Raw genomic sequence first — 17,438 nt, 5'->3', positions numbered from 1 at the left:
TTGGATATCTTTATACTCCACTGTGGACCCACTTTGAGCATTTGACTAGTAGGTTTTTCTGAGTCATGTGCTATTGAGTGAGGTATCGTTCATTTCAGTTGATTTCTTTGTCAGCAGCTAGAAAGAAGGTAAATGATGATAGCAGTGGTGGCAAGAGTTGCTGAAGAGACAAATTACACGAAGAGGCAGTTTGATGCAGTGACAGATGGGAGTGAGAGAGATTTGCTAAACAAAAAGGTGTAGAAGAGGCAACCACTCCCTATAATTCACAACCACTCCCTCAGAACCTGAATCTGAAAGACATGATCCTTGGTCATTTCTCTTGGCTGACATCAAATAACTGGGGAGTCCCTGGTAGAAATAGTTAGCAATGCTTGAAGAAAGGCAAGAGGCTGTGGCAGCTCTTAGGCCTCCACTTACTTAGATCAATTTGGAGATTCATATACTCTGGAGATCTAAATCCATGTAAGCTGGGCTTTCACTAGTGCTAGATGGTGGGATTTTTATTGATATCCTCCTTTTATTATAATTTATAATTAAAGTCTTTAAATTAGGGTATTGAAAGAAGCTTGTCTCAACTTTAGTTGACTTTTTGTTACTGCATTATGAAATTTTAATTATCTTTGCACATATGCCTTGTGGTGTTCTGTCTCATTTGATGAAGAGAATGGAGAATGAATCATAAGTGCAAAAATAGCTTTTGTCTGTTAAAACTTCTGTGTCTTGTATTATTGGTGCTGAATGGTGTTTAGTGAACAAGACAGATAATTACAATAAGAAAAAAGAAAAAACTAATGGTAAACTAATGTGTATTTTTAAGTGGAAAAAATGTCTTTACTTTTGAATCAAAGCTCCTAACTAGAACAATGCATCAGACTAATAATTTATTCAATTTAGATTAATTGTTTAGCTGTACATGATTGCATATTCCTCAGGATAAAGGATACACTTGCAGAGTTCTGGATAGTCTTAGATGAAACTGGAATAAATTGGAGCTGTACTTTGAGCAAATGAAATGGCATGCAGGTAACAGTATTGCGTTGGGAAGCTAGGCCTGTTGAGCACTTGGACAGTTTAACCTTCCTTTGGCTCCATTCCCATGCCTCCACTACATGATGCCACTGTTACTGCTCCTGAGACTCACACTGGGACATGAAGTCATGCTGGCAGAGTTTGTGAAACATGTAGCTGTCTCTCCAAAGCTCTTGATAAAGACTTGAGGGATTCTGTTAAGAGCTTTCCAGAAATCCATCTGGGTTTCATGGACTGGATCACCTTTGCTTTTGCAACCCCAACCACTAGCATTAACAATCCAGATTTTTCATAGCTGGGATTATTGAAGCACAGAACATGTCAGAGGTGAATCCTTGCAGGCATTTGGTCAAGCTCCTTTATTCACGTTCCAGTTGTGGTCTACGTGAATCATTGTGTGCAAAGCTGATTTCCAGCCCGCTGAATCCCTGTATTTTTACATGGACCTCCTCTGTCCCAAGTGCAAGACTTTTCATTTGTCTTGGAAGAATTTTACAGTTTGTCAGCCCATTCCTTCTGTTTATAAAGTTCCCTCTGAAGAACAATCTTGTAGAAGTCTGCTTCCTGAGCCTCTGACTCAGGTGACAGCTCCAAGATTTCTGAGGGTTCATTTTGTCCTAACACCCAAGTCACTAATGAAAACGTTAAAGAGTATTGAAAACACTTGTAGTGAGCTGACCTTCAGTCTGTGGAATGCTGACACAGCCTGAAGGCAGGGTAAGATACTTGCTGTTCACTTGTGCTATCCACACCTCCCTAACTGGGGTTCAGCAGTGTGACTTCACATTCAGAGTGACTGAATCAAAGCCTAGCTGGGGTAAATGATGCTCAAACTAACAGCTACTGTTGTATTAGACATATTGCTCATCATTTCATAGTGGAAACCAGTTCAGGCTTAAATTCATGGGTATAGTCTATTAAGTGTTCCCCACACAAAGCTGAATAAATAGAGCTTTTTCACTTCTCTAGGAAGTCCTCTGATGTTAACCCCAGTCTGTGTTTACAGCCTACAAATTTGTTAACAGCTGTATTTTTAAAATTGTTTATAAAATTATTATTTATTCTTTAGCAGTCTCTGTATCTGAATTTGCCATCAACAAAAGGTGCATCATTTAAACGGATTTATTCGGAGTTAAAAAAATTACCATGTACTTTTATCATATAACACCGTTCATGAATGTGTGCCACTGTTTTAATGAAAACTATTATTTTCAACTTTATGGCATTCCTTTTTTGTCATTTCTAATTTCCAGTACTGTGTAAACCTTGTGCTAGTGATGTGCTAAACATTTGCAATTCATCTTATAATGAATCATAATTGCCTTTATTCCTCATTAGAATTCCTGTGAGGATTTAGAAGATGTAGTGTATAATCCTTATGTTTACTGGTATTATAAACCTTTTGTGCATTCTCCAAACTTAAATGTCTTTGTTTGAAAGTAGTCAGTCATCATGGTTTACTTGTTGTATGTTAAGGTTTTAAAGACACTTTAAAGAAAAGTACTGTTGGTGGTTAACTTGATGAGTATAGATGATAATAAAATGTAAGTGTGAGGTGTCTTTTAGAGTCAAATTAGTCCTGAAGGTGGGAGTGTTTGTTCCATTATTGGCTTTTTCCAACCTCATCTTTTAACCATCTTATTGTTTACATTGAACTATATTTACTACATGAAAATCAATTATATCTCATTCATGCAGAACATAAGGGCACAGTTATGACAGAGACATGTCTGAAGGTTAAGAAAAGAAGTCTGTTTATTATTTCAGTAGTTTATGCTTGCTAATCAGCAGCTTTCACAACAGCTGGAGTTTAGTACACTCCTGAAAATTAAAAGCTGTTGAAGGGATCCAAAGTAGAAACTGAATATAGTCTGCTATTAAAAATTATCTTTAATATCAGGTATTTTGTTCATAAATTCTTTTGCTCATCCATCCACAATTTAGATCAAAAGCGAGATTAAGGACAAACAAACTGATTTGTAATGACTGAATTTTTGGCAAAATTTTAGTTTACATTTCACTGCTGATACAGCTTGTGGGGTTTATCTGTTTTTTTGTCTGACAGATGAGTAACATCTGTCAGTAACAGATGTAACCTACTAACCTGTCAGTAACGTTTGAGTAACCTAGGGAAAATCTCTCTCTCAGAAACATGGGAGCTGAGAAAACTAATGTAAATGATGATGTCCAGTGAAGTTGGCAAAAAGAGGACTTCAGGGACACCTACAAGCTAAGGAGAACTTCTTAGTAAACAACAGGTAGATGGGAGTTGTGTAATAGTTGGAACAAGCTGCATATTTTGGTGTAAGCAGCCCAGAAAAGTGCGTAGAATTGTCTTGAGGAAAGCAAAGAAACTGACACTTTGACTGAGTGTAGAACTTGCAGTCCATATTAAAAAATATGTTATAGTTTGCAGGGGGTGGAGTGTCTATGGAAATCAATATGATTGAAGTGTAATTTTTATTATAAGAAAGCTTGCCATTTTTTTTATTTAATAGAAATTCTAATTCCATTTTCTAAATTTTGTATAGAACTTCCGAGGGGTTAATAATTTTCCTGGTCCTATTTCGTCCTAGAAAATCCTGCCTTTATTTCATATTCATTTTATTATGAAGTAGTCCACAAGTAAACTTTCTGTATGTGTGAGAAGACAGACATATAACAGAGCTTCATCCTTTATATTTGTCCTTATGTGTTTGGATTAAATGTGTGGTTTTCGTAATTGCTAGTGCTATTTTCCTCTGACAACAGTGATTTAATCACTACCAAAAAAAAAAAAAGGTGTGCATTTTTTCAGATTTAAAATATGGCAATCAATATTATTTTCATAGATTTGAACAACTCAAGAGTTTTTAGTTTAGGAGTCATAATGGATTAATATCTGAGATCTACAATTTTTTAGGTTTTTTTGTTACAAGAAAAAAAAGGTAGTCATTCTGATAATTAGATTTGGTTTGTTGGGGTTGGTTTGGTTTTCTTCTTTAACATCAGCTTAAAAACATGACTTTATTTTCCTTCTTCATTGAAAATTATTCCCTCCATTCCAAAAGAAGGTATTCTTTAGATTAAAGCAGTGGAATTGTTAAGTTCTTCAGCTAACAGGCCAGCTAACTAGTATATATTCCTTTTCTTACTGGATAATTTACTCTCCTTACCCATTATGCAAGTGTCATCACCATAAACTGCCTCTGGCCTGGCAATTTTGTATTGATGGGTGCTAAAACAATATTATCACTTTGTGCTTGCCTGGTATTTTCTTCCTTGTGCATTTGCTGTTGACCACTATCAGTAACAGGATACTTGTTCTGGCCATGTGGATTTTTTATCTGATTAGGGTGGCTTTATTATAAAGCTGTGTTACTACAGTAGCTCATGGACTCTGGTTTTAGAGCTATGGATTGTGCTTAATGTCATAAATTCAGACTACATTTGGAGCTTAGACTGCAGACTTTAATCTGTGTGTTATGTGTCTCATTTTCTTCGTGTCCCAGCCTTGTCTGTGTTTCCCATTCCAACACACCCCCTTTCCTTTTGCCATTTGTCTTCAATCACTCTTCATGAAAAGTGTTACCAAGAGGAAGAGTTTTTCCATATCAGGGCTTTATCAGCAGACATTCAGTATGAATTTTTGTATTTTAGATGTTTCTTCCCATTTCTGAAGCCTGATGAGATGTCTCAGCACTGTAAGTCCAGATTCTGAGGGAGAAAAGAGTGATTGGGAGTAGGGGGAAGTGAGACTAAGTTTGATTTTCTAAAACTTTGCTAAAACTTTATTTTAAAGTTTAAATCTACATCTGCAATATGTATTGGCATATTCTGTGAATGACTGAAAAGATAAACTGTGAAACTGCACAGTCTTGGATGGGATGGTGGGAAAGCTCATATTTCAGCTAAGCAAGTGTTCCAGAGATGACAGGACTTGACACTGTAGACTGAGTGCTGTGCCAGGTCTTGTCAAAAAGCTATACAGGAAAATCTGAAAAGAGTGATCCAAGAAGTGTTTTCTAGAATCTTTGTTTTATAGAGGTTTAAAAGTGATGGTGACACATGGTGACTGGGTCCATAGCAGTTTACTTCTACAGGATATACATGGAGAGACATAATCACAAATGTTATGTATTTTATACACCTGTGGAAAAGTCTGAATAGCTTCTAGTATCAATTTATATTGGCTAAAATTTGTATTTGTGATCAGTGTTTTGAGAGCAATTTTTTTCTTACCTTGGAATAAACTGAAAAGTGAGTAGCAGCAGAAGACAATCTGCTTACAATAGGAGTGTATACAATAATTGTATACACTCCTATTCTGACAGCAAGTTATACTCTGCAGTATCATCTTAAGAGTGTATTACTGGTTAGTTTAAGATTTAAATCTGAACAAAATGCCTGAGATAAATTTTTGAATGAAAAATAAAGTGCTTACTGTCATCATCTCCCTGTTGTCCAGACTAGAATGCTTACTAGAACGCTGCAGCTCCCACCTTGCCATGCAGGAGGAGATGTGCATTTGGGAACAGACACATCCTTCCCAGAATTCAGGCAGGAAGTGGTAAGGGTGCATACCTGCACTCTGTAAGGGGTTAGCACACTCAGTTGTGCTGCCAAGCCACAAGGTAGGCATTGCCATGAGCCCTTCTCCTCTCCCCCACCCGGTGATGAAGCCAAGCCAGTGCCAGATGTGATAAAAGTGAGCTGAGGCTCACTTCAGCATCTAGAGCTATTGCATAAATAGTATTTCTGAATGTATTTAAGAAAGGACAAGAAGAACTAACAGGGTCAGTGGACATTAATAAGGTAGAGAAACAAAAGGGGAAGTAGGACTGGGGAGAAATAAAAGATGAGAATAAGAAGAAATGAAATGAAGGGGTGGGGAGAGGGAAAGAAAATAGCTCAGACAATTGTAACTGCATCTGAGGTTCTGTGTAGCTGTAAAAGCAGCTAGAAGAAAAGCAAAGATTTATTACCAGTCTTTTAAATGGAAGTAAATCAGAGAAGCTGCCAAAATACTGATTTTAAACAACCTCTTGATTGTTTAAACAATCTCTTGGGACATTGTGTACATATATAAATGGGTGTGATTATTGATTTGCAGATAAACATTGAGATCATTGGCTGTCAGCCTCCTGGTTTTCTTTCTATGAAGTGTCATTTTCATACATTCTTTCTCTTTTTTACCTGAATAGAGATTTTTTTTTTTAAGCTATTATTGAAAAAGAATATTTTTGACTTATAAGCGGTTTTTTTTAACATTTATATGGGGAAAAGTATTCTGATTTTAAGGGTTTTATCTGCCTTTATGAATTCCACTTTAGTTGGGCTATTTAGAAGCCTTGTTTAAGCTGTTCACAGCTGCAAGTACATCCCAATTTTAGAAATCTGTAGCTTGATCTGGCCTCACTGCATTTCTTCCTCACTATTCTGTAAAGTTTTTGTTGCCACTCATTACAGATTCTGGTACATCAGAGGAACATTCAGTGTTCTCTTCAGCAGAATGATCTCTTTGTAGTACTTGTTTCTGTCTACATCATTCCAATACTAAAAATAAGCTGCTAAATTTGTAAACAACCCAAAACTCAAATGAATAAATGCAATGGTATGAATATATATTTTTTTAAACAAACTAAACCATACTGGTATTTAAATGAAGGAACATAAGTAAGAAAATAAGGAAAATAAAGATCTTTTCTTGAATCTTTTCTCTCTTATTATAACTAAATATAATCATAATTTGAAGATAGTGATTTCTATGCAGTCATATATATCCCCATGATGCAAGATCAATGGCACACCCAGCTTAGGGTTTAAAGTTTAATGAATACATTTACAGTGACTGTAGAAAGTAGTTGTATTTTTCTTTACATTTTTCTATCTGATCAGTCACTATAGTAGCCAGCATTCCCAGAATCTACAAGAAAAAATGTTAAAATATATTTTTATAGTGCATATTATTGGTGTAGATAATTTCTAGTGCACAGAAATGTATCCCAGAGGAGTTGGTGAAATGCAGAGAAACTGACAGCCTGCACAGAAGTATCACATTGAAGCTTTTCAGAAACTTGGTGATGTGCATAAGTTGGTGTTCATGTGATATTATCAGCAAAATTAGAGAGGTGTTTTGGAAATGGTGAGTTGCATTTGACAAGAATGAACAATGCTCCTTCTCAAGAAGAAACAGGATAGGTCATATTAGTAATGAAATGGAAAATTTCATTCAACCTAAGTAACTTTCAAAGTTTTTTTCAATATGTATCTTTTTTATATACTTTTCTCCCCTCTCTTCTGCAGTTTTTCCCTTCTTTTGTACATCTTAAATACCTTTCTCACCACCATTGCAAAGACTCAGCACACTAATTGTGGAAGATTTAAAGTTCTACTTTGTGCATCTAAAAATACTAACTTTAGAAAATTAAACACTGAGGTGCCACAAAAGAGTGCTAAGACAAAATTTAACATCCCATCCATGTTGCATCACTAGCTGATATGCTTTCTGCTGTTATTTTTTTAAAAATAATTGACACAGTCCAATCTGCAATGGTTGCTATTAAGAATACACTAGCATAGCAGGAATTATTTTTCTATTTTGAAAGAAAATATCTAAAGCCCAAACAAAAGCAGTATTTTTTAGTGATGATTTTAGTGAGTGTTGTTGTGGAGAGTCACCTTATTCTCCCTATTCTGAACAAGAGATATAAGTCTAAAGTGTTGAACAGTAAATGAGAAGATTTGTTGCAAGTCCATGAGGTTTTTCTTAAATTCTAATATATCTCATTTGAAGTACAGATACTAATACTGCTCTGTGATCCACTTATTTTTTTTCTGCTTTATTTTTGCACAGGTATTTTTAACATATCCTCTCATCTTAAAAAAAAGGCATTTTTCATAGATTTTTAAAAAGTAACTACTGCTGCAGTAGTTACTTTGCAACTGTGTTTAATAAAATGTATCAGAAAATGTTGAAATGCTATGTATGCACAATAATTATTCATGTGTGTCCATACAAATGATCCTTGCTGTGGGTATGATATCACATATCACAGGACAGATATGATTGGAATAGGTAATTTGGCATATTTTCTTAAAAAGTAATGTATCATTTTATTTGAGAGAACTTATATTTTCTGGAAACCTGTTGTGGTTTGTTATTTTGGAAATATTTTTATTTGCAATTCTTTTAACTATATCTTGCTAATCTTAAGTGTAGCCTTTAAAATGGGATCTAAGTCTAAAAATGGGAATAGGTTATCCCAAAATTATTTTTTTCATTTACTTGGAGATTCTCTTCTAAACATAATTTATAATTAACTTTTGCAGCAACTTTACAGGCTAGAAATATATTGTTGCCTAACTTGGAATATTGAATCTATAAAAGTTGCAAGTTTATATATACACATAAACCTACAATATCATATCTGACTACTTTCAGATCAACAATTCCAGTAACACGCATCAAATCACATTTTAACCTGTCACAGTAGCTTTGAAATTTCCCTTAGGAGCCACTGCATGGTGGATGAAATCAGTTACAGAACATACTGAGAGGATATGTTAAGGTTGGGCAGACAATTTCAGTCCTCTGAGACGATAGCAGAGACAGGAGAGAGAGAGACTTATTATTTGCCACTTCCTTTACTGTCTTTTCAAGAGACTTAAATGCATAAAAGCTGGAATTCCATTCTTCTTCATGAGGAGAAAGAACTAGTCTGTCAGTCAGGATATGCAAAGTTTGGATTGTTTTGCTTGTGCCTAATAAATAGCCTGTGAGAAACAGGCTGTTGGCATTATGGCAGTAGCTTGCTGATTTCCCTTGCAGCAAAAGACATTGAGGCTGTACAGATCAGGAGCTGACCTTCGTGGCCTGGGTTTTCCCCTAGGCTGCAAAAGTTCTCCTAACAATTGAATTCAACTTCACAGGGTTCTCTAAACAACATAGTCTGTAAGGGTAGACCCTTTATCCACACTGCTGTAAATATCCTTAACAAATGTAGTAGTGATGTTTTTCAAAACACACTCAGTATTCCTGTCCTACAGATACAAGAATATAAGTATATATTAAAGTAGTATACTAAAGTATATTGTAATACTATTCTTAAAGTGTATATATATAAGAATGAATACATATGAATTTTGTGCACATTTATGTAAAACACAAGGTCTTGAGGAGGAGTTTGAGTCATTGGACATAGGAAATAAAATTCACTAAAGTAAGAATTAAATTTAAAGCACATGTAGACTGAGCCAAATTTTTTTTTTAGCTTAATCAGTTTGTGAATCTGAAATTAACAAAAAGTGCTAATTGTTAATATTAATAATGATTAATATTAGTCATTTTTAAGAAGTTAAAACATGTAATGCATGAGCAAAGACATTCAGAAGAAACCATATTAAAATAAATTAAAAATATCAGAGGGGAAAAATTATTTTCAAGAGTTAATACACACTGATTATTAATTCAACTGCAATGCAGTTGATTTACTTGTTTCATTGAAAATGTTAAAATAACTTAAAAAATGTTCACTAAATTTACTAAATGAACTAACAGTTAAAGAAGCTTTCTTTCTGTAAAAAAACCTTAGACATCCTATTTCCTGGGTGATTTCCATATAAAATTAAGAAATACGCCTTAACACTACAAAAAAAAACTGTATTGGTACCAGGTCCAGCCAGTCCAATACTTTCTTTCAACCATGAACTTGAGCTAATGTTTAGGGAAGTGCAAGAATTACATCATTACAATTTGTCCCAAGTGTTTGTGTGATCTGCACATGAAACCTTCTGGACTCTATTATAACTTTTGGAAAAGATCTCTTTACAGATACATCACTTCAAACTACTGTCCTTCATTTAAAACCTGGCCTCTCACTTATTTTGATGACTTTCCAGTGTTGAAATAAACAGTAAGCCATTGTGCTGTCATGGAAATGCTGGAAAAGCATTTCCATGACATCCATAATTTTGCTGACTTCTATCAAAGTTCTCTGCATCATTAGTTTCTTTAAAATAAAAATCCAAACCTTTCTGATTTTTTAATATATATTTAAACTGCTCCATGGCTTGGTCATTCTTCTCTTTCCTCTGAGCTTTTACCTACCTTGCAGAGGACACAAAGCTGCATATGGTATTCATGTCTAAAAATCATGGAGCAACATTATTTTGGGTTTTGTTTGATTTTAGTTGCTTTCCAGAGAATTCCTAATCATTGATTTGAATTTTTCTCTGCTGGAGGAGACAGAGTTGATAAAACTGCTTATCATTGCTTCACTGTTTCTATCTTGACAAATGACCTTGCAGCCCATTTATCCAAAAGTCCTTCATCTACTTCTTACAGTCAGTTTACAGTCATTCTTCAAAGAACCATTAAATAACATAGATTTTGCCTCAATGGTGAGGGCTGTGTAAGTACACACATCTATGAACTTCTCATAAATATAATAATCTATAATGTATTTGATAATTTTATTTATTTAAAACTATTTTTAAGAATATTATTTAAAGATATTTGCTTCTCTAGTGATTTTTGTTCCTAAAAATGGAAGATGAAAGCTATTTCAGTAATAAAATAATTTGATGCTAAATTCACTGGAGCAAGAAGTCAGCTGATATATTCTAGTTTATCCTTAAAACAGGAAGCACTCAATATTTCTAGATATTTGAATAAAATATACTCTATTCATGTGAAAAAAAACAGAAACCTTGGAGTTATATTTGTCTTTCAGAGAAGCTTTAAGTTCTAATATCAAATAAATGTTTCCTGGGATGACCCTGTCTATTAATTTCATCGACTAGTACTATAAATAAATAGAGAAATGATTGTGCTTTTTTGAATTTTTTTATAAATTCTATCAATTTTTATCATGGCATTGGGTTCTACAGGACTTCCTAAAAACAGGAACCATTACAATATATATTTTCAGAAAAAAAATGTTTTACAAGTCTCTTGTCAGTGATGACAAGAGATGAATAAATGATAATTATAACATTAAAAGCTATCAGCTTTTTGTAACAACAACTGCATGAATTTTAATCTGAGCTCTGCAGCTAAAACATTAAGGAGTCATGAAAAATTATTTATGCTTTTATGTCTGTTTGTTTTTAAGTTTTTCTGGTTTTTGTTTTTTGGGTTTTTTGGTGTGTTTGTGTGTGTGCTTTTACATGGATTTTAGGAACAGAAAGACTTATTTGCTGGCATAAGATCTTAGAGAACAGGCACTCATGAACCATGTTCTGTTACTTTTCATACTGAAACATTCTACTGAATATGTGAATAATATGTTTACAGCAAGTTCAAAGCAGAATATACAGCAGATAATGGCAAAATTAGTCATGCTAATGGTGATGTGTGCTTATTTTAAAATTACTGTCAAAGAACAGCAAAATGACACTGATGAAAATGCTTTTGTTATGTCATTTTAAGGAAAGTGGGATCAATGCCAGAAGAGTAAAAGGCACATTACCTAGCTGCATTTCAGCTAATGCAAGCCACCAAGTAATGTTATGCATTAAGTACAGAGCTTACTGTAGTTCATAGACAAAAGGCTTTTTGCTTGCTTTTAAAAGTTGTTTTATTTTAAATTAGTTTTGAAATAGGCAAACAAAATAAATACAGGCTTGATGCGGTCTTCATTTTAAAAGTGGGTACCATTTAGCATAATGTTCATTAGTTTAGACGTGGAAGAGTTTTGTGGCTGCTTTGAATAAATACAAAGAACTTATGGAAGCAAATGAGAAAGTTCAAACTGCACATTTGTTAATGGTATTAATTATCCATGGCAGTCTACAGTTGAGTAAGAGCTTCCTCCCTTTCTCCCTTTAACAGCATAATCAATTATAAAGTGATACACAGACTATAAATGTAACATCTTCTCATACCTTTTTACCTTTAAAAACGTTTTATTTAGAGTGATACTGTGGTTTTTCTTTACTCATCATAAGAGACAGCAAGGACCTACTTAGCCTCAATAAATTTCATATACTTCAGTTTTTCTCTTCCTAGCAGTCTGACTTGGTATTGTAAGACCACAAATGACTTTTATGATTGTTCCCTACAGTTCCCTACAGGCCATTTGCACCATCAAAGGAGTTGGAGATCGGAGTTTTTCATGTAGAGGGAAAGAACTGAAATAACCTTGCTTTTACTATTTATTCTTTAGCTTCTTCAGCAAACTCAAATCCAAGTATAACAACTCTTTCCCTAAATGTGCCAAATTTAGACCATCAAGCTCTGTGTTATGCAGATCGACCCAATGTGCTTAGGATTAACAACAGAGAATTGTTGGTCAAAGCACTGTGCAGCTCTCACTATCCTTTTATTTTCCTAACAGACCCCTACTGCCCCACTGTTTTAAGAGTGAAAAGATATAATTTTATCTGTTGACTTACAAGAATATTGATAAAACTTAAATCATACTAAGAAGGACAACCCAAGATGTATGACTCTTGAAAACAACAATGCTTAAAATAAGGTTCCATTATTTATTTATCTGTCTTGCTATGGGAATATTTTTGTAATATGTCAGCTTTCAAAAGTCATTTTTCCTGCCTTTCTCAGTTTAATTACTACATTTTGGTTGAACTGAGAAAATTCAAGCACTTACATTCTAACCTAATTGATCATCATTTGCAGTATTTCTTGATTCAGTTGGAGCGATGTAATTTCTCATTTGATTTCAGTAACTTCTGAAGACATTCTTGAAAGATATCACAAATATATTTATATCAGAAAGTACTTAGATAATTATGATAGAAGAACTATTTATAATTTTATCTAATTTTAACTGAAGGACAGAGAAAAGTAGTTTTGTAACACAGATTCTAGATAAAGAGAACCAATGAGAAAAGAATGTGCTTTCATAATTTTCAGTAAAGCACTTGGGATGTTTACATATTAGGATCTGTTTAGTCACCTAAAATCATGAGAATTAGTGATAAAATGCATAAGGACCATGATGAAAAGGAGATGATGTGCCAAAATACCAGTTTGAGAAGGAGTTATTATAGAAGTTCTCTGAAGACCACCTGGAAAGCAAAATTTCTTAAAGATTGGAAGTGGATAACTTTGAAGCATGGCACAGCAAAAGTGATGAAAATTATTGTTACAAAGTACAAGTTCTTATACTTGGTTAAGAGTAAGAATTTATACTATAGGCTGAGAAGTAATCTACTGGAAAGACTGGAGTAGAAGAGAGTTATGTGGACCTCCTGTCATTTACATGGCAACTGTGAGGAAACAGATGAGATCTGTGTGAAAATGGAAATTGCATCATGCACACATATTGACCAAAGTCTTTCAGGAAAATATACGTATTAGTTGATATATTCCACTTCATTAATCCTAAATATTGTTTGAAGTTTTCTTTAATGTGTTTTAAAGAAGGATAAATCCAAACTGAATCAAATACAGTGATAATTTCAGTAACAAAAACAAGGTGGGAGGAGCCAGAAGAACTTCGCTGGGGACCATCAAGCAGGATGAAGTGTAGGGAGCTTTGCAGAATGGCTTCAGCAGCCAGGGAATTTGTCAAACCCTTTCAACCACCTCTCAACCAGTGCAGGAATAGCTCATATTTAAATGATTCATTTTGATTTGGTTTACTTTTTGGGGGTTGGTTGGTTTTGCTTTGTTGTTTAAAATCTTTGATATTTTTGAGCCTCTTCAGTAAGTGTTCCTCTTCCCTGGTCAGTGTTAAAGTTCTAAAATGTCCTCACAAGGGTTAATATTTATTCTGCTTTCACTCCTTTTGTCCTATTTTATAATAGCTTTATTTTATTTCCAGACAGATATTTTTACACAGTAGACTGTTTTAGTCTCGCAACTGTACTCCTAGCTTTAATTTAAATGTTTGGGTTGTTTTGGTTTGGTTTTTTTGGTTGCATTTCTCCCCACTATCTAAAAGAGTGTATCCAGTAACTTTTATAATTAAGAGCCAAGGATGCATGTCATATTGATACTGCATCTGGAGGAGTTACAAACAAACTCATTAATATGGTACACCATAGCAGAGGATCCATGTTTCTAAAAATAGCAAGCTATAAAATGCAGTCTCTACTGTCTACTTATAATATTACTGCTCTGTAACCAACAATACCCACATTTACTTTTTTGTGTGGTGATGGGGTAAGTAAACAGAATTAATTTTGCTTCCAATTTTTGTAAACCTGTACTCTATTTTTTCATTTAACATTAAGTAAACAAAATGTGTGTGACTAAACTTCAAACTGTTATTATTGATCTACAAAGGCAACATGGAGGGAAAGCTAGGAGTCATCCTAGTCAGGAGTATCTTTTAGTGACACAACTTCAGTATCTGTCCAAACAGTATTTGCTCTCAGAAACACATTTATTTCTTTCAAGGAGAAAAGAAGTGATGGTAAATACATAATTTCATTCCTAGGTATATGTTTTATATTTCCAAAGGAATGTCATAGTGCCTGAGCTCTGAGACATGTGCTGCTTTGTGCACCTGACAGCTTTTTGCACACACCACACCCCTTCCACCCCAGCAGTGTTTGCCTCTTTCACTGTGGTTACAGGCAGGTATATAACAGAAAGGAATTTTCAGGGAGTTACCTGCCAAAGGTAATCCAGGTTTAAGCCTTTTTGGGTTGGGTGGTACCTTCCCCACCCCCATCCCTCCCCCATGAGGAGAAAATATGTGCAAGAGTTTTCTCTCAAGGAAACAAGAAAAGCTATAATGTAACTTACGTGCATTTTTTCCTATTAAATAATAATATAAATATACAGAATTGTAGGATATATGAAGGTTTTTACATAAATGTTCAGTATTTACATATATGTTCAGGAAAGAAGTGATTCTAGAGCATTTATTAGAATAGGAGTGTTTTCATAACTTTTAAAGAATATATAACATCAGTGCATTGACTAGTTCCAGGTAGTACAACTGTTTCTTCTTTTTCTTAAATTCTGCATTTTGCCCTTTTGTTACAATGTAGTCATGAGATAAAAACTGCAAATGGCACAACAATGTATTGTATTGAAGACTGAGAATTTTTTCAGAAATTCTTAGGGAGTTTTTCTGGCAAAATTAGTGTTAACACCCTATATTATTTTTATTGTTGTTGTTATTATTATCATTGCTATCTTAATTATTATTTATGATAAAGTTATCATTACTATTAAAACCAAGGCAGTTTAAAAAAAATGTTTTGAACTTTTGGTGTCAACAATATGATAGTCTCTCAGTTTTGATTTCAGATTGTCATCTTTGCTCATGCAGGAAATGTTAAGTTTTATATTTGATAGATGCTCTCTTTTCTAGTGTCATCTTATAGTTAAAAGTTATAAGATTAGTATTATTATCTGTAATTATAATCTGTAAGAGTAACTGGCTTTGTTTAGGTAGGCATCTATAGTAATATGGAAGTTAATTGAAAAAAGGCTTTGAAATCTATTAGAATTTAAATTATCTGTGTCAGTTTATCATGTGAAGGTTAGAAGTTTTCATTGATGGCTCTGTAACACCAGCTGATTTCATGATCCCTCCTTCGTGCCTTTCCTAAATTTAAGTGACTTGGAAATATACAGATTATATAAATTTATAAATGAAATATCAGAATACTTACCTCGTTTTTGAGATCTTTGTGTAGTGAGCTGAGTAAAGAAGCAAAATACGGGTACTGTTAGTTGGCTACCAGAAATCTGGAATCATTCAGTAGCCATGCAGCTGTCTCAGGAAGTCTGCAAGGCAGCGTCACTGAAGAACCATCTCCTGTAACGTAGAAGCTGAAGTGCTTCTGAGGAAGCTGTAGATTTTAAAAAGTACAGTAAACAGCAGAAGAGTAGATTTAATTGGTATGTTTCTTTTCTCTTGTTGTAAGGCGTTTTTTCAGGTAATGCAGCTAGTTAAAAATTACCAGTCTCACTTGGGCATGGCTGGTGGGCACTATCACTCACGTTAGGAGTCACACAGCACATTCCTTCTGAAGGAGGCAAGAGTCTGGGGGCCTCTCTTTGGAACTAAGTATAAAATCATTCTTTTTAATCAAATCTTTAAATCTTTTTAGAGGATTAATATAAAGAATTTAATTATTGAACAGCTAAGCTTTCATGCTTTTCTAATGCTTGCACTTGTGGGGGGGGTTTGAAGGAGGGCAAGGGGGAAGAGTTAATTTCAAAGTATTGCTTCTATGAGGCTGAAATGAACCATAGAAGATCTTAGCTTCCTTAAAAATTCCTTCTTTCCTATAATGAAAGAGTTAATGTGTCTCTTTTATGAAAGTATTTTCATAACTAAAAGAGAATGATGCTTTCTGTAGTTTACTTGAAGAATGAATGATAAAAACCAGAGATTTTTCATGCTTTAGCAGTTGAGTGGATTTTTTTTTTTTATTTGGATGATCTTCAGTTCCTATGTTCTTTTGTCTAATATGACAAAATCCTAGAATTTTAGTAGGTTTAGTAGATTATGTTTAGTCAGGCTCACCACAGGTGAAAAGCTGCCTCTCAGCTGATCAGCATGTAACTTAAGGCAATTGCACAAGAGGGAAAAGTATGCAGTGTCATCAGTTTCATCAGTTTCATGTACATCACTCCTTTTTTTATGCAAGTGTCCAAATGAGTTCTGGGTCATAGAAGTGAATTGGCCTTTTGTTAATATTGGAGCAACTTAGTAGATAGATGAAGAGAGAAAGATAAAAGTTTTGGACTCCCATCACATGTGTCTAAAATTTTTTAAGATTTTTTTAAACATTGACTAATGATGAATAGCTAGTTAGCCTGAAAAGATGTAATAAAGGTTCTGACTAGTCCACTGTGCCTGCCTTAACTGTTAGATAACTTCTGACTTCAATTACACAGTCATGTGTATTACAGTCTTACCTCTGGAATTCACTTTCATTCATGTTAAATGCTGCTTCTTACAGGCTGGTACTTCTCAGTCAATTTAATTTAAATGTCACACTGACCTTTATATGAAATAAGCTGAATTTATTGGAGTTTTTGGAAGTTCTTTTTACTTTTGTTCCAGTCAAAATTCTTAAATTACCAGTATACAAAATATTCATGCTCATTAAGCTCATGAAACTTCCTGCTCATTGATCTTACAAGCAATACTTTTTTTTGCAGATGTAGTTCAGCTGAATCTGCCTGAAGATCAAAAAATAAGCACCACTGCAGCAACAGTGGGACAGAGTTGTGTCTTAAGCTGTGCCATCCAGGGAACCCTGAGACCTCCCATCATCTGGAAGAGGAACAATGTCATTCTGAACAGCTTAGATTTGGAAGATATCAGTGTAAGTAACAGAAAGTTCTATTTAACACCTTTTTATCAAAACTTCTCATAAATAATAAAAAAGTGATGCATAACAAGCTACACATTCCTGATGTTTCAAAGAGAAGAAATGGAAATTATACACAACAAACTGTTTTTATTTGCTGTCTATTTGAAACCCTG

At 34.2% G+C, this 17,438-nt stretch overlaps 1 protein-coding gene across 2 annotated transcripts in view; it reads left to right on the top strand.

Moving 5' to 3' along the window:
* Positions 1-17,438, top strand: part of FSTL5 (follistatin like 5) — a 275,638-nt gene that overhangs the window by 168,816 nt on the left and 89,384 nt on the right. For both annotated transcript variants that reach the window (XM_015623545.2, XM_015623546.2), the window contains exon 7: positions 17,111-17,277. In XM_015623545.2, coding sequence (XP_015479031.1) covers positions 17,111-17,277 — 167 coding nt within the window. The remainder of the gene's footprint in view (positions 1-17,110; positions 17,278-17,438) is intronic.

Source organism: Parus major, chromosome 4 (assembly GCF_001522545.3).
Source record: "Parus major isolate Abel chromosome 4, Parus_major1.1, whole genome shotgun sequence".
NCBI lineage: Eukaryota > Metazoa > Chordata > Aves > Passeriformes > Paridae > Parus > Parus major.
The sequence above is the reverse complement of the archived record's forward strand: the minus strand, read 5'-3'. Positions and strand labels throughout refer to the sequence as shown.